The 19625-nt window shown below is 38.0% G+C and overlaps 2 protein-coding genes across 3 annotated transcripts in view; one reads left to right on the top strand and one right to left on the bottom strand.

The window, feature by feature from the left end:
• Positions 1-1096: 1096 nt before the first annotated feature.
• THAP2 (THAP domain containing 2) lies at positions 1097-17815 on the bottom strand. The gene is made up of 3 exons (XM_005571545.4): positions 17541-17815; positions 7370-7565; positions 1097-5079 (listed from the first exon to the last, which is right to left on the bottom strand). The coding sequence occupies exons 1-3, from the start codon at positions 17609-17611 to the stop codon at positions 4654-4656; spliced, it is 693 nt and encodes a 230-aa protein (XP_005571602.1). The 5' UTR covers positions 17612-17815; the 3' UTR covers positions 1097-4653.
• Positions 17816-18284: 469 nt separating this feature from the next.
• ZFC3H1 (zinc finger C3H1-type containing) overlaps positions 18285-19625 on the top strand; it is a 54413-nt gene continuing 53072 nt past the window's right edge. For both annotated transcript variants that reach the window (XM_074007420.1, XM_005571546.4), the window contains exon 1: positions 18285-19085. Coding sequence is in view for 1 of the 2 variants with exons in the window: in XM_005571546.4 (XP_005571603.3) it covers positions 18488-19085 (598 nt within the window). In the remaining variant the exon portion in view is untranslated. The remainder of the gene's footprint in view (positions 19086-19625) is intronic.

Here is a 19625-nt window from a genome sequence, read left to right as displayed (position 1 = left end):
ATCTATCTCAAAAAACAAACAAACAAACAAACAAAAAACATAGCATTTTTTGAATTACAGTATTCGAAACAATTTTTTTTTTTTTTAAGACAGTCTCACACTATTGCCGGAGCTGGAGTGTAATGGCACAATCTCGGCTCATTGCAACCTCTGCCTCCTAGGTTCAAGCGATTCTCCTGCCTCAGCCTCCTGAGTAGCTGGGATTACAGGCACCCGCCACCACGCCTGGCTTATTTTTTGTATTTTTTAGCAGAGACGGAGTTTCACTATGTTGGCCAGGGTGGTCTGGAACTCCTGACCTTGTGATCCGCCCACCTCGGCCTCCCAAAGTGCTGGGATTACAGGTGTGAGCCACTGCGCCCGGCCCGAAATAATGTTTTAATCAGAAAAAAATTAATAAAATATCACAATCTTCTTTCCCTTTTGTTAGTAAAATTGTGCTTTGATAATGTCTTTTTTTTTTTTTTTTTTTTTTTTTTAAGAGACAGGGTTGTACTCTGTTGCCCAGGCTGAAGTGCAGTGGTGCAATCATAGTTCACTGCAGCTTTGAACTCCTGGGCTCAAGCAGTCCTCCTGCCTCAGCCTCCTGAGTAGCTAGGGGACTACGTCACATGCCTCCATGCCTGGCTAATTTTTATTTCATTATTTTTGTAGAGACGGGTGTCTCGCTAAGTTGCCCAGGCTGATCTTAAACTCCTGGCCTTAAGTGATCCACCCATCTTAGCCCCACAACATGCTGGGATTACAAGCACGAACCCCTGTACTTAGCCTGCAAATAAATTTTTGTGTGAGCCTCAAATTATGGTCAGGATAGAGATAGACTCTTACCATTTTTATAGCCCTTCATATATCTCGTCTAGATTGCCTAACCAGATCTAAAACAGTGCAAATAAACTATAATGTACATTTAGATATAACTTGAGCAACAAAAATGAAAATAACTTCTCTTCAAGGCTTTACATTATCTTTATTTGTTTTACCATTTGCTTCAGTTTAGGGAGAAGGACTTCACAGAAGTCTTTTAGGGGGTCAGTGTAAAAGAACTTTCACAGAAATATTTAGGTACATTTTTTAGAAATAACAGGCATGACAGTAATTTCCTTGGGGAAAAATGTTTAATATCACCATACTCAGAATACATTTTTGTGAATATGCAATTATTTAGTATACATTACAAAATCCTCAATTTTAGAAAGTTTCCAACTGTCTAAATATCAGAAGAATCCAATATTTTGGTACAAAGATGAAACATTTCCTATATTATAGCAAAATTAAAATCTACCCGTATTCTAACATTGAGAAATGAGATAAAACACAGTATTATAAAGTCTACTTTATAGGAAAGATCAAGTGACCTCAAAGACTTTACTATTTTCGTATTTTAAGACACATGATTTGTCCTATTTTAGTAACCTGGTTCATATGTTAAACAAAGTGTAATGTGAACAGCAGAGAGGATTTGTTGGCAGAAGATCTATGTTCAATCTAGAACTATCTAGATCACAGACATTTCTATTCCTTGTGCAGGTTGGCACATAGTAAATGCCCAAATGAATAAAGAAATCGAATTAACAAAGATGTCTTCATGTGTAAATCAGAGGTAATACCACCTACCACACAGAATGTAAGGAAAAAGAGCACAAATAAATACCAAAGTGCTTTATAAAATTCTGAGTTATTTTAAAAATCTGTGTTCATAGGTTTGTTATTTTACACAAAATACCAAATTTCAAATGAACTCCAGTACTAGATTTTGATGTACTATTTTATTTATAGCCATGTTTTCCTTTTAACAAAGATACCATTAACACCACATTTGTTCAGTGTTCATTTTAAAGGGTAAAAATGTTGTCTTATAGCTCCTTCAATAAAACACCATAATTCAGGTCAAATGCCAATGTCCTGTACCTCCTTTGCTAAGTCAATATAAGGAGGAATCTGTTTTGTTTCAAAACAAAAGCATTTGATTATAAAAAGGTCTACAGTTTATAGTTCTTACTGAATTCCAATTCAACAGCATTTACCAAAGGGACTTTATAGCTATTTCTTTTGTAGCATTTATCATATTGTGTTATAAATATTACTTCTCTCAAGAGATAGAGCAACTTGAGGGCAGAAAATAATGTCATATTCCTTTGTATATCAAGTACCTAGCCTTTGGCTGGTTCTTTGTAGAGGTTGGTACCCAATAGACAGAGGACAAATAAACAGAAGATCTGTGTTGTGACCAGCAGAGGAAAAAAAGCTATTATAATTTCAGTTAGTTTTATGGTCAGGGTGATTAAAAAAAAACCTATTGAACTGAAAGCAGGATTTTAATAGACTCCTTTTAGGTTTTTCTCTGTGAATAAAGCTAGTTCAAAGGTAGACAAATGTATACTAATAAAACAATTTGATGCAAACAGTTTGGAGCATGTTGTCAGGACAGTAAAACGAAAATGACAGAGAAAACACAGAAAAGTTTACTCTAAAATTATTGAGTAGTAGTTTATTTAATACTGTCAAGTAACAATGAATGAAGATGAAGTAACCTTGTCAAAAAGTTGTTGTATTTTGCAATATTTTATTTTTATGATTTTTAAAATTTATTAAGATTTCAAGGTATTATTGTAGATGGGAACTGGGCTACGTAGTGTTTTGTATCTGGGGTGAAGGGTGAACTACATGAGAGTGGTTATACTTGGAAAAATAGCTTTTATTCAAATGATTATTTGTCCAACTTATTTTGAGTTATAAGGTAGATGTGGTCAGTAAATGTTTGATGATGATTATATGCTGGTGAAAAGTTATTTGAAACCATACTAGAAAAAAATAAATATGTAATGACAATTCCAAGGAACTACATCTAATACTTAAGATAAAGATAAAATAACTAGCAAGATTTATAACATCCACAAAAAGATTTTCATAAATATCTGTTTTAAATACCTCATGGGCATTCTAAGAGACTTTTCCTACGTTTGCATTTCCTTGGGAGGCATTCCTTAGTAAAGAGAGTGCTAAAACTGTAAAAGAATTCTTACTAGGATCCAAGCAAATGCAATCCTAAACAGTTGGCAAAAAGAGGGATTTTTTTTTAAAATCATAAATTAGCTATTACTTTACAGAAAAGTTTTACAGCAATTTATGACTTAGGTTTATGCTACCTTCATATGTTAGTATCACCAGTTTGAATTAAATAAGTTGAGTTAAATAACTTGATTATATATTAACACATTTTTACATGATTTCAACAAAGGTGTTTGAAGCAAAGGGTTCCTATTAAACATTAGTGAAATAAAGCAAACCCTTTAATTGTTCAAGTGCCAATGATAAGAATAGTTCTGATACTTTTATTTTGTAAAATAATTAGCATTTGTATACCACTATCACAGACATACACATATTTCTATAGGGAACATTTAATTTCCCTTATGCACTATGGTTGCTTTATTTGTTTTTGCTGTTGTGTTGTTGTTGTTTTAGAGACAGGGGTCTCACTCCATCGCCCAGGCTGGAGTGCAGTGGTGCAATCACAGCTCACCACAGCCTCAACCTCCTAGGTTCAAGTGATCTTCCCACCTTACCCTCCCAGGTAGCTGGGAACACAGGCATGCTGGTTGCTCTATTTCACTCACTAAAAAAGGAGATAAAAAGCAAGCTGATGTCTAAGATAAACTGATGTCATTTTAAGTTATTAATACAAATTGTGAAGATATAAGTAGTTTCCTGTGATTAAATTTTACTGTGGGTTTATGAAGAGGAAAAAAAAAATCCCACTATATTGATATACTATTTCTGAGGTACAGCATGCATTTAGAAAGTAGTTAAAAAGAAAACAAAAAACCTTAGGAGTTCTGGTTATCAATCAATACGTAAGCACCAATTTTGAAGTTGGAAATGTAAGGTTTTTATTATGAGAAAAAGAGGAGTATACATTTACTTAGCTAGGTCCTGAACTCTGAATTATTTTACAACGTTTTCTTAGGTGAATATTATCAGCTACTAGATTTTACTAGTTTAAAGTACTTGAGGCCTTACCTAGTTTAGATGACTCAATGGTACTTCACATTCAAATATTTTCAAAATATTTTACAACCTATTTTAAAATCTAATATTCTTACGAGAGAGGCCATGACAAGCTCACTTTTACTGGTAAAACAAAATACAGAACATTTTAATTTAAAAACTTGCCCTGTACCTTTTTTTTCTATAAATTTTTCAAATCACAGTGCCAATTATAATTTAATACAAAACCCAGCAGTTTTAAGGTCATGTAAATGTTGGTTAACTGTTATTTAGCATCTTATTTAGAATGCAATATGCCAACTTTGGTACAGGAAAAAATTCTTTTCTAATGTAAGTTAAACATATTACTTATCATAAGCGGTTCTTTTAATAGTAGTTTAAAAAGACAGAAACAAAAAACACCTTTCAAACATACAATTTATTGGCAAAAATTTTAAGTCCGTAATTCTAATGTAAGGCACTTCCATTCATTTTCAAATAAAAATTTCATACAAATTTTTTTATTCTTTTGTAATCAAGTCTTCACAAATTATACAGTAATGTTACTTCAAGTAAAACTTTATTAAATAATGCATTTTGGCGTAAGTGCCATAATTATCTTTACTTCTGGAAAGAATGAAGGATAGGCATCAAGCTCTGTGCAAGCTAAACTGAAATGAAGGTACTCTTGGTCTGTTTTAGATTTAGACTCGGCAGTGTTTTATCTTGTTGATCTTGTTCAAGGATCTTAAAATCTTCCAAAGGAAGAGTGCTTAAGGCAGTTGGTAAAATGTGTTCTGATGTACCTTTAGGTAATACACTATTCGCTTCTAAATTCTTTACCAAACAAGTGGCTTTGATCCATCTTCGAGTTGCTCTGCGTTCCTTTTGTAGGCAAGTTTTCATTTTTCTTCTTAAGCTTGCTATTTCTTTTTCCAGTTTAATGATTCTCTTTTTTGCCTCCATAGGATTCCTAAAGGCATAGCTGTGTTCAAGTAGTACTTGCTGACTACTCATGTTTGATTTTAAATTAGATGGTCCAGCTGGGGAACAACTGTTGTTTTTCTTCAGAAGATTCCTTGACTTGAGTTTCTGAGCCGAATAAAATTAGAAGGTTGAACATAAATTATGAAATATCACAAATAAGCAAATAGTGTCCAGTTTTGGATAACAGAGTATTTAAACTGTTCTTTTAAAAGTCAATATCAAAACCTTAATAGGAAACAGCAGCAGCCATCTCATGTAATCCAAGATTAAGTTTTTTAACTGGCTGAATAAACTCTAGTCACCTACTTCTTTTTGTCCCATATCCAGAGAGATTCAAACATTGATTTGGAAATAGACAATGGACGTCCAAGGTTTTTTCCAAATTATTGACTGTGATTCTATAGAGACTTTAAAGATCCTTTGCAATTTACTAAGGTCAATTTAGAATATATGTAGATATTATTTATGATATTAATTTGATCCCCTTTTAATTAAATACCATTTTCTCAATCTGATGAATATTTTAGAACCAGGGTCCTACTTAATGAAAACTGAAGGATCTGGAGAAATATATTCTTAAGTACCAAGTTTCTAAATATATTTACCTATTCATTTTTGATAGTTACATATGTCTTCAAGGATTTAAAATCTGGCTAGGAACATTTGCCAAAATCAGGAGATTTGTTTTGCTTTTATCTCTTTCATTCAAATGGTCATCAAGTCCTGTTAATTCTACCCACTAAATATTCCCACCATGAATCCTCTCCTCTCCATCATTCTTTTTTTTCCTTTCTCTGTTCCACAGTAAGGCTGAACACTGTCATTCTCGATGTCACTACTTACACTGGGCCTCTATCATATCTGTTCTGACTGTATTATTCTTTATTGATCTCTGCACTTCATTTTGATCCTCATTAATCCACATTCTGCCATGAGAATAATTTTTCTAGAATATTTGACATTTCTATTCTGGCCAAATTATTCTTTGCCTACCTATTATCTCAAGGGAAAAAAAATCTTTACATGGCATACTACACAATTTAGGATCTCACCCCATTCTGCAATTTACCATCTTGATTTATACTCCAGCAATACTAAGCCACTGAGAGTTTCCAGATTATATCATATCCTCATAAGTCTGTGTCTTTTATTCATAAACATTTATTGAAACACATACTATGAATTCCTGGGGACACAACACTGAACAAATAAGACAATATGGTTCCTATCCTCATGAAACCTCAGTTAGTCCCTCTGCCTAGGGAATTGACAGGGACTCTTTTTTGATCTTTGTATCTCTAGCACTGAGCTTAGATTCTGGCATAATGGAAAGTTTCCTTGTATTTATTAAATAAATAATCAAAATGTCAAAAATAAGGTACATTTCAAATTCAGTATTTGAGTATATACTATGTCCCAGACACTGTTTGAGGTGCTGAGGATTCACACACGAAAAAGACTAAGTTCTTGCCCTCCTGGAGCTTTTCTAACATCAGTGGTAATTAGCTTACCACAATCTGGTCTCCCATTTAGATTATAACTCATATACATTTAAAAGTTTAACTGTTACAAACAAGAGAAACAGTAGTTTTTCCTCTCTCAGAGGAAAACATGTTTGTCCTGCCTTTCAAAGCTAAACTATTTGTGTTCATTTTACCCTTTCTTACCCTTGGTGACCCTGTCTTTCCCAGCTAGGTTTTCCTCTCTGGTCAGATCTTCCCTAACTAGATAAAACATTGTTTTAATTCATTCGTCTTATATCTTAATTCTTTCATTTTTTAATTTTACTTTTTTTGCTTCATTTTTTCTTCATTCTTTCCTTTTAAATATCAGTTGCTAACATTTCCTACTCACCCCTTAGCCCACTGGTTTTTGATCTCATCATGCAACTGTAATTATTCTGTGCAAAGCCAAGATCCCTTTCCTCTGTTTTAAACTCCCAAGGCTTTAAAGCCCGCTCTAAATGCCCAAGCTCTCTGAAGATTTCTGTTATGTCTGCCTCCCTCTGAACTTACATTCTTTGGTGTAACTCTGGCTGTGCTGCTCTTAAAGTACTTTACACATGTTATTTGTATGTCATTTTAAAATCAGAACACAGTGATGCTGGAAGTTTCATTACTTATATGATTTTTCAGTTTTACCAATGGTACAATTATTAATAATAATTGGTAATAATGTAAAATTCCAATATAGTAAAACAATTTGGATTGGGGAAAGATTATTGGAGTCAGGAGACCCAAACTCTGATTCTAGCCTGTACCTTTACTGTACAAAAGGAAGGTCTGCAACTTTTTTGAGGCATATCACTATAAATGAATCTCAGTTAATAACTGCATAAACAAAAAGGAATGGGTTCTAAAAATGGTTTTAAAAACAGGAGAGTAACATTACCTACCATAGACTTTATATGGGTACAAAAATCAAAAATGGTTGGAACAGCATCCATTTTAAGTCTTCGAGTTTGTCCTGTTAGGTCAAAACAGGAGGCTTCAAAGTGCTTTGAACAAAGAAATGTGTGTTTTCCTGGCACAAAATTTTTGCGCCTAACCAGGCGAACCCATTCTTTTCTTCTTTTAGGATCCAAAGGAAACCTTAAACAAAAAAAAATATGCAACTCAAGTTCCAACTATCATAATTCTGGTTGCACCTAAATGATTAAAAGAAATTTCGAAGATGATTAAAAGTGTGTCCCATTTACATAGAAAATGTTAAACTCACAATATCCAGACACTGAAACAGAAACCAATTCATGGTAATGTTTTATAAGTTTGAAAAACTTAGTCAGAAACTGACTTGAGTCGTTGTATATTTCAGGGCTTTTAAAAAGAGACACTTCTTCCCAATTAGCCCTTAATCTGGGCAGTAAAATAAAACATGACTAAACTGATTTAGATCAAGTTTAAGTAGAACCATTATAAGCAGGAATAATTTCACCATGCTTTAATCTGCTGCTGATATATGTAGTCCAGAAAAATCAGGTATCTAAAGATTAAATTTTGTCAAGGAAAGCCTAGGCAGATGCCGGTACTCCTTCCTCTATGTCCCATCATTATGACACTTACCACATTATTTTGTAATTTTTCCATTTTAATTTCCAATGACATAAAGATTATAAATTTCTTGAGGACAGGGATCATTATATCTTGGCATGTATTTATCTTTGACACTTAGCACAATGCTTTGCAAACAGCAGGGATTCAACAAAATTTGCTAAATTAATACAAATACAGAATAATAATATTCTGTATGTAAACAACAAATATTTTTAAAAAGTCAACTCTTTAATTATGTAGTGCAGCAGAAAGCAAACTTACAAAAACGTAAAATGCTTTGTAGCAATGTTTTTCCTTTCATATTTCAAGTATAAAATACAGTTGACGCTTTAACAACATGGTTTTGAACTACACAGGTCCAATTATATGTGCATTTTTTTCAATAAATATATTGGAATTTGAAACAATTGGAAAAAACTTGCAGACAAACCATGTAGCCTGGAAACATCAAAAAAATTAAGAAAAAGGTATGTCATTAATATATAAAATATATGTAGATGCCAGTCTATTTTATCATTTACTACCATAAAATGTACACATACTAGTCTATTTTGTCATTTACTACCGTGAAATACATAGATTTTAAAAAGTTAAAATTATCAAATTTTGCAGACTGCACATGGCATCATTCAGTCCAGAAGAATGTAAACAAATGCAAAGATGCAGTATAATGATAACTGCATAAAACCAACTGTAGTACATACTGTACTACTGTAATAATTTCATAGCCATCTTCTATTGTGGTGAGCTCAATAAGTGCTGTTGAGTACCCACTTAAAGTGCCATGTGATGCTAATTATCTCTGTCTGAGCAATTTGTCTCTCCAGTAAGTTGTGTATCATGGCAGAAAGCGATTTCTCGCAGTTCTTGCATATTTTTCATTGTATTTAGTGCAATATAAATATCATAAACCTTAAATAATACCATGATACCCATATGAAGTGCCATTAGTGATGATGGATGTGCTCTAAGAAGCAGAGTCATGACAATACAAGAAAAATTTGAATTGCTTGAGGGATATATATATCCCCCATAGATTTAGGTGTGCAGCTGTGGTTGCCTGCCATTTCAAAATAAATAAATCCAGGACCATTGTTAAAAAAAAAAAATTGTCAAGCTGTTGCTACAGCTATGCCAGCAGGTACAAAGATCTTGTACTTTTTGTGAAATATCTTTCTATTCTGTATTGGAAATGCAGCTTTTATATGAGTGCACAATTGCTGTAAGAAAGTCATACCTATATTCCAGGACTACAGGTAGTTTTTTTTTAGAAAGAAAATTTTTTAGAAAAATCATATTAGAGTTTATATAGAACTCTGGAGAAAAAGTGAGGTTGTCATATGATAAAAGAAAAGGAAGGTGAATGATCTGAAGCTGCAATTTAATGCCATCAGAGGATGTTTGATAATTTTAGAAAGAGGTTTGGCTTAAAAAATGTCAAGATGAGAGAGAAACAGCTTCTGCTGACCAAGAGGCTGCAGATGTTCCCCGATGCCATTAAGACCATTCAAGAGAAAGGCTATCTGTCTAAACAGGTTTTTGATGCAGACAAAAATGCCCTTTCTTGAAAAAAAAATGCCACAAAGGATATTTATTAGTAAGGAAGAGACGCAAACATCAGGACTTAAGGCAAGAAGGCATAGGCTAACACTGTTTTGTACAAATGCAGTTGGGTTTATATCAATTCTGCCCTTATCTACAAACCTGCTGAACCCTGAGCCTTGAAAAAGAAAGATAAACACCAGCTGCCAGTCTTTTTGTTGTAAAATGAGAGGCCTGGACACCGAGAACCCTTTTTCTGGATTGGTTCCATTAAATTTAGGAAGCACGTTGCCAGTAATGTACTGCCTTTTAAAGTTCTTTCCATTTTGGACAATGCCCCTGGCCACCAAGATCCGTGAGTCCAACACAGAAGGTGTCAAAGTGGTCTATTTGCCCTCAAATTCAATGTCTTTAATTCAACTTCTAGATCAGAGGGTCACAAGTTTTAAGGATCATTACACATGGTACTCTATGGAAAGGATTGCCAACGTGATGGAAAAAAACCCCAACAAAGATAGAAAACATTATGAAAGTATACAAGGACTGCACCATTGAAAATTATTACAGAAAAAGTGGTGAAAGACACCAAGCCCAAAACAATAAATTCCTGTTAAAGAAAACTGTGTATTTGTGTGTGACCGCACAGTCTTTATGACAGAGCTGATAAGGGAAATCATGAAAGAGATTGTTGATATGGCAAAAAAGGTGGACAATGACAGGTTTCAAGATATAGATCTTAAAGAAATTCAAGAACTGATTGAAGACACCACACCAGAGGAATTAACAGAAGACTGCTTGATGGAGCTGAGTGCTTCTGAACCACTGCCAGATGATGAGGAAGAAGTTGTAGAAGAAGCAATGCCAGAAAAATTGACATTAGAAAATCTGGCAGAAGGGTTCTGATTATTTAAGACTGCTTTTGACTTCTTTTATGACATGGACCCTTCTATAACAGGGTCACTGAAACTAAAGCAAACAGGGAAGAAGGATTGGTACGATATAGAACCATTTTTAGAGAAATGAAAAAGAGTAAGACAGAAATTATGATATATTTCCATAAAGTTAGACCTAGTGTGCCTGCCTTTCCTGCCTCCCCTTCCACCTCTTTCACCTTTGCCATGCCTGAGGCAGCAAAACCAACCCCCCTCTTCCTCCTCCTCCTCAGCCTACTCAATGTGAAAACAACAAGGATGAATACCTTTATAGTGATCCACTTCCACGTAATCAATAGTAAATATATTTTCTCTTAAGATTTTTTTTTTCTTTTTTTGAGACAGAGTTTTGCTCTCGTTGCCCAGGCTGGAGTGCAATGGCGCCATCTCGGCTCACTGCAACCTCCACCTCCCAGGTTCAAGTGATTCTCCTGCCTCAACCTTCTGAGTAGCTGAGATTACAGGCACCTGCCACCACGCCCGCCTAATTTTTGTATTTTTAATAGAGACGGGGTTTCACCATGTTGGCCAGGCTGGTCTCGAACTCCTGACCTCAGGTGACCCACCTGCCTCGGGCTCCCAAAGTGTTGGGATTACAGGGGTGAGTCACCATGCCTGGCAGGATTTTCTTAATAACATTTTCTTTTCTCTGGCTTACTTTATTGTAAGAATACTGTATAGAACACATGTAACATAAAAAATGTGTTGATTGTGTTATTGTTTAAGGCTATTAGTTCAATTTGGGGGGAATCAAAAGTCATACTCTGATTTTCGACTCTGTGGTGAGGGAGCTTCTGCACCCCTAAACCCTGTATTGTTCAAGGGTCAACTATATACTGATATGCATCCAGTGTGTACCTGTTAAGGAAGAGACAAATATAAGGGGTTCTCTCTAAAAATTATACCGGTAACTTGGAAATATAAGAATCAACAGTCGCATGTAGTCAGCTTGTGTAAAACTCTTTGGTTTGACTACATTATCCTTTAGATATTAATTATGAAATCACTGGTGCTTAAAAAGAACCACAAAATCCAAGTTAGAAGATCATGTGGTTCAGAAGCCCCCAAATGCAGCCTCATTAGGTAACAGCTTTGGGTATATCACATATACTAGGTTTGCTAACATTACCAGCAATGAGGGGCACAAAGAAATGAATGTCTGGATTTACAGTCAACACTCTCTCATCTTCTGTCTCCATCCCCCTCAACCCTATAGGCACCCTGATCTGAAGATACTAACATCTGTGTATCACTCCACAATTCACATATGCATTTTTTTTTCTATTTTACAAGAAAATAGAGTTTTTTTTTTTTTTTTTTTTTTTTTTTTTTTTTGAGACGGAGTTTCACTCTTGTTGCTGAGGCTGGAGGGCAGTGGCAGGATCTCAGCTCACTGCAACCTCTGCGTCCCGGGTTCAAGCGATTCTCCTGCCTCAGCCTCCTGAGTAGTTAGGATCACAGGTGCCCGCCACACCTGGCTAATTTTTTTTTTTTTTTTTTTTTTTTGTATTTTTAGTAGAGACGGTGTTTCCCATGTTGGCTAGGCTGGTCTCGAACTCTTGACCTCAGGTGATCCACCTGCCTTGGCCTCCCAAAGTGCTAGGATTACAGGCGTGAGCCACCGCGCCTGGCTGAATAATTTTCTGATAACTTATTTACTCTGCCTAGCCTCACCTCTTAACAACAATCTAGTCTCATTTCAAAGATCTCTGTCCCAGTATTTGACAGTTTGGAAATATTTCCTAAAGACTAAGCAAAGGCCGGGCGCGGTGGCTCAAGCCTGTAATCCCAGCACTTTGGGAGGCCGAGGCGGGCGGATCACGAGGTCAGGAGATCGAGACCATCCTGGCTAACACGGTGAAACCCCGTCTCTACTAAAAATACAAAAAGAAATTAGCCGGGCGTGGTGGCGGGCGCCTGTAGTCCCAGCTACTCCGGAGGCTGAGGCAGGAGAATGGCGTGAACCCGGGAGGCGGAGCTTGCAGTGAGCCGAGATCGCGCCACTGCACTCCAGCCTGGGCGACAGAGCGAGACTCCGTCTCAAAAAAAAAAAAAAAAAGACTAAGCAAAAAATAAGGCTTTAAACATATTTCTTCTTGTCAGGGCCTCGATAAAGACTCAATAAATAAGTACTATCATTGTATTATTATTTGTGTAAGACTCTTCCACTCTAAGACTGCCTTTCAGATATTATTCAGGTCCTTAATTCTCTTTCTTTTAAAGCTCTTTTTAAAACTAGCTCCTTAATTAGGAAATCAATGCCTTGAATCAAACCTTAACTTGACCAGATTCTACTTAAGACTGTTAAGGAATCCTATCTTATTAAGGAAGTTTTCCATGATCAGAAGACTGGGTTAGATGTTGCTATAGCACTGATATCTCAGTTTTTTTGGTTGCTTTTCTATCTTTCCCACTGGACTGTAAGTTTCTCTAGGGTAGGAGCTATGTTTTTCACTGCTTTGTCCCTTAGTTTAGCATAGTATCTAGCATAGTACCTGTTACGCACTCAATGAACTTTTCTGAATCAATGAATCAATGAACTAATGAGGTTAATTTGGCACTACTAGTCTTTAGATTTTTAGATTCATAACAGGATATGAATAATCAATGATTTTATATTTAATTTTGGTGTAATGTTTTTGTACAGCACTAACCTTGACCATGTTTTGGATGTGTTGTTTGGACTTTTCTCAGCACATTCAAAGAGTGGGAGATATAGCCATAAGCTAAATTTAGGTTCACCTTAATTTAATAATAAATCATCACATAAATATGATGAAATTAATATTATGGTAAGAGAAGGATATATTCTTATCTATACAGTAACAGAACCAGGCTCTTACAAATATTTGATGTTTTGAAAAGTCACTCAGTAGTTTAAACAGTGCTATTTTGTGTGCATCTTCAATAATCAGTTGAATGCCTCATACATTCCAAGCACTGTCCTAGGCACTGAAGACACAGTAGTAAACAAAATAGACATAGTACTTCTCTTCCATGAGTGTATACTGTAATGGGGAAGGTAGGGAATCAACTAGCTGGATGCAATGGAACAGTGGCCACTGTCTCTGGACTCAAACCAGGGCACCAATCCTTGCTCCTCTGCATAACATCTGGGTGACTTTAGGCAAGTTAACCTTTTTGGGTCTCCTTTTTATCATATATAAAGTGGTGATAAGAATGGCGCCTAGTGTGGTCATAAGGATTAAATGAAAAAATGTCAGTAAATGCTTAGCCCAGTGCACAGTACCTGCTAAATACTAAATAAATGCTATTTATTATTATTATAAAAGTAACTACAAGTGTCCATGAGTCTTATAAAAGGGTAAGTACAAGATTGTATGGAATCATAAAACAGGAAGAGCTAGTCTAGTCAGGAGGCCCTAAAAATTATAGGAATCAGCTAGGAAAGTTAGGGTGGGTCAGTAGAGTGTTAAGAATATCTTGGGGACAGAGAATAGTGTTATGAAACAACGCTGGAGGACCTTCTAAGTCAAAGAGTAATTTTGAACCTTGTCCACCTTATGCAAAATGGCAATTGTAAGCCATTAAAAGGCTGAATTGTGAGAGCTGATTGTTAACAGAAAATCTGTGAGCCAGTTGTTAAACACAGCCATTATTAAAATTAAATTAATATAAAGTTGCAATTAAATAAATTAAAATGAAAAGGTAATGAATTCCAAAATCCCCAAATTTCCTAGTGATTTTACTGTTACCTTTACTCTTAAGGTTGTCTGTTTTATCTGTATGGTGGAAGTACTACAGAATAGTGTGAGACTGCACATCTCTTCCCAACTCCATAATCAGTGATGTTATATTGATAGCTTGAAACTAGACTTGGTAGTAGTATTTACATCATAGAAGGTGGGGAAACACTACAAATCAGGGCTTTTTCCCCTCCCTAGAGAACCATTTATTAAATATTTAGCAACATACTATTGATTATAGAAGAGTGGCTAGGAGTGCATGGATGGAAACAGTGAGCCAGTTAAAAGCCTACTGTAATAATCTAATCAAGGGGTAATGGTGAGAAGTCAAGGGAGGAAGACTTCCAAGTTTCCAGATGGGTAGTGTCTTCATTTACTGAGAAACAGAGTACAGGAAGTGGGGGTATGTTTGGGGAAGGGCAGTTTGTCAATATAGATAACAAATCTGGGTAACTAAAAGACCAGAGAAATACTGAGTAGACACTTGCCTATAGGTCTAGAACTCATTAGACAGAGATGGACTGGAGATACTGATTTGGGAGGCATCAACAAGTAGATGCTGAGACCACAGAACAGCTGAAATTATTTTGATATGAGTGTGAAGACCTGGGTTAAGGAGTAGAGAGAAGAGTAGCAAAGGAGATTGAAGACAGGCCAAAAAAGTAAGAAGATAATCATAAAATTAGTGTCAATTAATTTAAAAGTAGAGAGTATTTCAAGGAGGAAATGATCACACACCATGAAAAATGAATGTAGAGAGACATAAAGGTCATGTTAGCAAGAGCAATTTCAGATTACTGGGGAGACTTAAGACTAGAGTTGGCTAAGAGGTAAAAAAGATAGAGACAGTAAGTTTAGGCAAAATAACTTGCACATGGAGATACAGAAGTCTACTAATGGCCAGGCGCAGTGGCTTATGCCTGTAATCCCAGCACTTTGGGAGGCCGAGGCAGGTGGATCACGAGGTCAGGAGTTCAAGACCAGCCTGGCCAATATGGTGAAACCCAGTCTCTTCTAAAAAAATATAAAAATTAGCCAGGCATGTGGGCATGCACCTGTAGTCCCAGCGATTTGGGAGGCTGAGGCAGGAGAATCGCTGGAACCCAGAAGGTGGAGGTTGCAGTGAGCCGAGATCGCACCACTGTACTCCAGCCTGGGTGACAGAATGAGACTCTATCTCAAAAAAAAAAAAAAAAGTCTACTCATGTCCCAGTAGTAAAGGAGTGAATCAATTGAACCTGGTTTGTATTTATGAAATAGGAATGTATTTTTATTATAATGAATACTATTTTAAGACCTAAATTTCTGAGGTTACACATGAAAATATTCAATTCATAGGCAAGTTTTATGCATGTTATTGTACCACCATCCATCTTTTTTTTGTTTTTTCTTGACCCTGGCAATACAGGGTCTCACTGTATTGCCCAGGCTGGAGTACAGTGGCACAATCACAGCTCAGTGCAGCCTAAACTTCCCCAGTTCAGGCAGTCCTCCCACCTCAGCCTCCCAAGTAGCTGGGACTACAGGCACGCGTCACCACGGCCAGCTAATTTTTTGTATTTTTTTGTAAAGACGAAGTTTCACCATGTTTTCTAGGCTGGTCTCAAACTCCTGGGCTCAAGTGATCAGCCCACCCTGGCCTCCCGAAGTGCTGGGATTACAGGTGTGAGCCAACACACTGGGTTAAACATTGTTATTGGTGTCTGGACTACCCTCTCTCATCTATCCAAATTACTAAATTCAGTAGTTTCTCCTAGAACATTTCTCAAATCTGTCCCCTCCTCTCCAATTCTACTCTAATATCACCCTAGTCTAGAAAATTGGGTGGACTTTCCTTGTTTTATTTACTACAGCTTCCTAACTAGTTTTTCTCTGTCAGCTCACACCTTCTCTAATCCAATGCTGATTGTGCCAGCAACTGAGTACAGGGTTTAGTTTAGTTGACGTTGTAACAAGATTTCCCTGTGAAGGAAAAAATAGGTACATTAATATTCTGTAATAAGTTCCTTTCTCATCAAGTTCATTCCCGATGATGCTTGACCAGCACTTTCAGTAACACTACGATTCTCTACACTGCAACCAGAGGACTTTTAAATATGCAAATCTAATCGTGCCATTCTTTTTTTAAACCCTCCATGGCTTCTTAAGTACTCTTAGGATAAAACAGAAAATACTTAAGTAGCATACAGGACCAAATCTGTCATCCTTTGGTCTCATTTGAAATATCACATCCTTTGAGAAGTGTTCTTTGACTTTCCAAGACTAAGTCAGGTTTCTTCTGTGGCACTTAATTATAATGATTTATGTCTTTCTCCACCACTAAATTCTAAACTCCAGGAGGATTAGAACTTTCTGGATCCTTAGCACAATGTCAGGTAATTAGGAACTCCGTACATACTTGATGGATGAATGAACAAAGCACTACATATGCATGAACTAGTTTAAAAACAGAAACATCACAAGATTTTTTTTAAGTGGCAGCTTTTAATAAAAGTACAGTTCGTAATAGTGAGGTAGGGAAAAAGGTCAAGGATATAATTTCTACATACTAACATCACATACGTTGTTAGGTATATAAAATATATAAAATCAGGACCGGTGTCACTTAACTTTTTAATGTGTCTTTTCTTGAGGCACGTGGCAGGCACTTGCAGAGAAGGTAAACATTTACAGAGTACCTGTTATTTTCCAAGCATTGTTCAAAGTGCTTTCAAGAGTTCTGGTTTGACAGAACTAAAGAATTTTGATTTTTCTTCCAGCAAACAAAAGAAAACCTAGGTTCTTTTTATTACTCTGTTCTAGTAAGAACAGAAAGGTTATCTTTTGCACTTTAATTAACATCGCTTAATTCCATGGCTATCAAAGATGACTCAATTCCTCCGCAGAATTACTATGTGACTATTAGAAATCTAAATGCCTCCCAAGTCAATTCATCTAGTGAGAATTTCCTAATTATAACGGGAACACAGCAGGCTTTTACGGTGATTGCTGATTGAATGGGAAGATCTCTTTCTCCCTTACGGCGTCATTCATGTCAAGACCCGGTCTAACAGAGGAATAAAAGAGTAGAAAATTACGATATCCTCCTGTTACTTTTTTACTAAGGGGTAATCACCAAACAGTACTTGGATTTCTTTTAGAAAATGAGTAAAGCTTCCCCGAAAGCAGGGAAAAATTGGGCAGATTTGAGAAAAACAAAGGACGTATGATGCTTCCCTGCTACCAGCTGGGAAAGTTATTAGAATTAGGAGAATCCTCCTGTTCCTTCCACACAAGCGATAGCCAGAATAGGAACTCCAGTTTCCGTCACCCCCACTCCCTGCCCAGGTTACCTGTGGAAGCTGATGTTAATGTGCTTGTTGTAGGTAGTGGCACAGCCCGCCGCGGCGCAATTGGTCGGCATTTCCCTTTCCCACTCATTCAGCGCCCTTAAGTCTCTACTGAGGCGCTGGCTGCTAAGCTTCCTTCGGGCAGAGGCTGGACAATCGAGGCAGGCGTGCCTTAATCGTGAGAGCTTAGTCGTGAGAGCGGAGTGGGAAGAAGGGGTGTGTATATGGGGGCGGAGGCGAGGGAGGGTCAGCCTTCCCTTTCTCTTTATTAATATGGCGGACTAGAGCCCACAGAACTGGCCCTCCTGGAGCTCTAGTCGCCTTCGCTTGACTTCACCAACATGGCGGACACAACCCGTTCTTTCTCCCCGCCCCCAAAAGGGAGCGGATCTACTGCGTTTCTTCGGCAGCGGTCCTCACAGCAATTAAAAGGAAGTGTTTTCCCCTCCGATTACTATAAATCATAAGAGTTTTACAATAAAACTCTCTCAAGGATGCAACTAAGAGCAGCTCCACCTACTTCTGCATGCACCCAGCTGTACCAGGCCAGGTCCTGCAGTGGGTGTGACCCGTAGACCGGAAGAGTGAACCCGAAAAAAGAAGAAAGACTACAAATCCTAGTGAGTATCGAGTGGTGTTATTATCGCGTGAACTGTGAGCCTTTGTTTCCTGCGTGTCGCAGGAAGTGACGTTTCGGGTACAGCCGCTACCAGAGTCCCTTTCTCGCGAGGCGGAAGAACCCCGATCGCTGAGGAGCAAGGGGACGCTAGGAAAAGGAACTGGGTTGCGACGGTCCGGCGAGAGAGAGCTGGGGTGCGGGGAAGTTGGGGAACAGAGGCCGCTAGGTGTCCGAGTAGGGTAAGACCGCACCGACCCGGCGGAAACGAGGCAATTGTCGGGCGGATCCCCGGACGGAGAGCTAAGGTTGTGTGGAAGGCGCTGCTCCCCGGATGGCGACCGCAGATACTCCGGCCCCGGCCTCCAGTGGCCTCTCGCCGAAGGAAGAAGGGGAGCTGGAAGATGGGGAGATCAGTGACGACGATAATAACAGCCAGATACGGAGCCGGAGCAGCAGCAGCAGCAGTGGCGGCGGGCTGTTACCCTATCCGCGGCGAAGGCCTCCTCACTCGGCCCGGGGCGGTGGATCCGGCGGAGGCGGTGGCTCTTCCTCGTCATCGTCCTCTTCTCAGCAGCAGCTGAGGAATTTCTCACGCTCGCGGCACGCGTCTGAGCGGGGCCACCTCAGGGGACCCAGCAGCTACCGACCCAAAGAACCATTCCGGTCTCATCCGCCCTCTGTACGGATGCCTTCGAGTTCACTGTCCGAAAGCAGTCCCCGGCCGTCTTTCTGGGAGCGGAGCCACCTCGCCTTGGACCGTTTCCGCTTTCGAGGCAGGCCTTACCGGGGTGGGAGTCGCTGGAGTCGGGGGCGAGGAGTGGGTGAGCGAGGAGGCAAGCCGGGGTGCAGACCCCCTCTGGGAGGAGGAGCAGGATCCGGGTTCAGCAGCAGTCAGAGCTGGCGAGAGCCCTCTCCACCTCGGAAGAGCTGTATCCTTAACGTGGCGGTCGGCGCTGGGTGTGTCACTTACCAAAGTTCCCTTTAGCGTCATTACTAGGTCTGTGAGACGAGTGTAACTTTGAATCATCAGAACCGCTGATTTCTCCCTGTGTCAGTATACTTAAAGTAAGTTGTTCTTTGGTAATTCCCCGTGTGTCACACTATAGCGTTATTGTTAAGACTGCTTCATTGGATATATTAACGTGCTATGGACTGGGTTAAGCTAATGAAATCCAAGACAGTTAAGTCTGATTTGTAATAATACCTTAGAAGCCCGACTTTCTTTAGCATTTGTATTTTTGCTGGGACAGAAACTTTGTATTTTATGTGAAGTTGACATATTGTTAGAGAAAAAAATATTCATAACCAGTTTGGGGAATACTGTTGCTTTATCATATTGCGGTTTGACATTGAAAATTGTAAAAGTTTCAGTCTGCGCAGTCCTGCACTATTTTTGTGATGCTGTTTTTATCTTGATTTATTCCGGTTGCTGCCTTTTAAATTGCGGGGGGGGGGGGGGAGGGGGGGAG

This window comes from Macaca fascicularis, chromosome 11, assembly GCF_037993035.2.
Source record: "Macaca fascicularis isolate 582-1 chromosome 11, T2T-MFA8v1.1".
NCBI classification, from domain to species: Eukaryota; Metazoa; Chordata; class Mammalia; order Primates; family Cercopithecidae; genus Macaca; species Macaca fascicularis.
The sequence above is the reverse complement of the archived record's forward strand: the minus strand, read 5'-3'. Positions and strand labels throughout refer to the sequence as shown.

What these genes read in the sequence shown, in the direction of transcription:
- THAP2 (XM_005571545.4), bottom strand. Translation starts at nt 17,611, where the DNA reads ATGCCGACCAATTGCGCCGCGGCGGGCTGTGCCACTACCTACAACAAG. An exon ending in ATTAACATCAGCTTCCACAG is followed by an intron (nt 7,566 to 17,540) that starts GTAACCTGGGCA and finishes TTTTTGTTTAAG; the next exon opens with GTTTCCTTTGGATCCTAAAA. An exon ending in GTACCCATATAAAGTCTATG is followed by an intron (nt 5,080 to 7,369) that starts GTAGGTAATGTT and finishes TATTCGGCTCAG; the next exon opens with AAACTCAAGTCAAGGAATCT.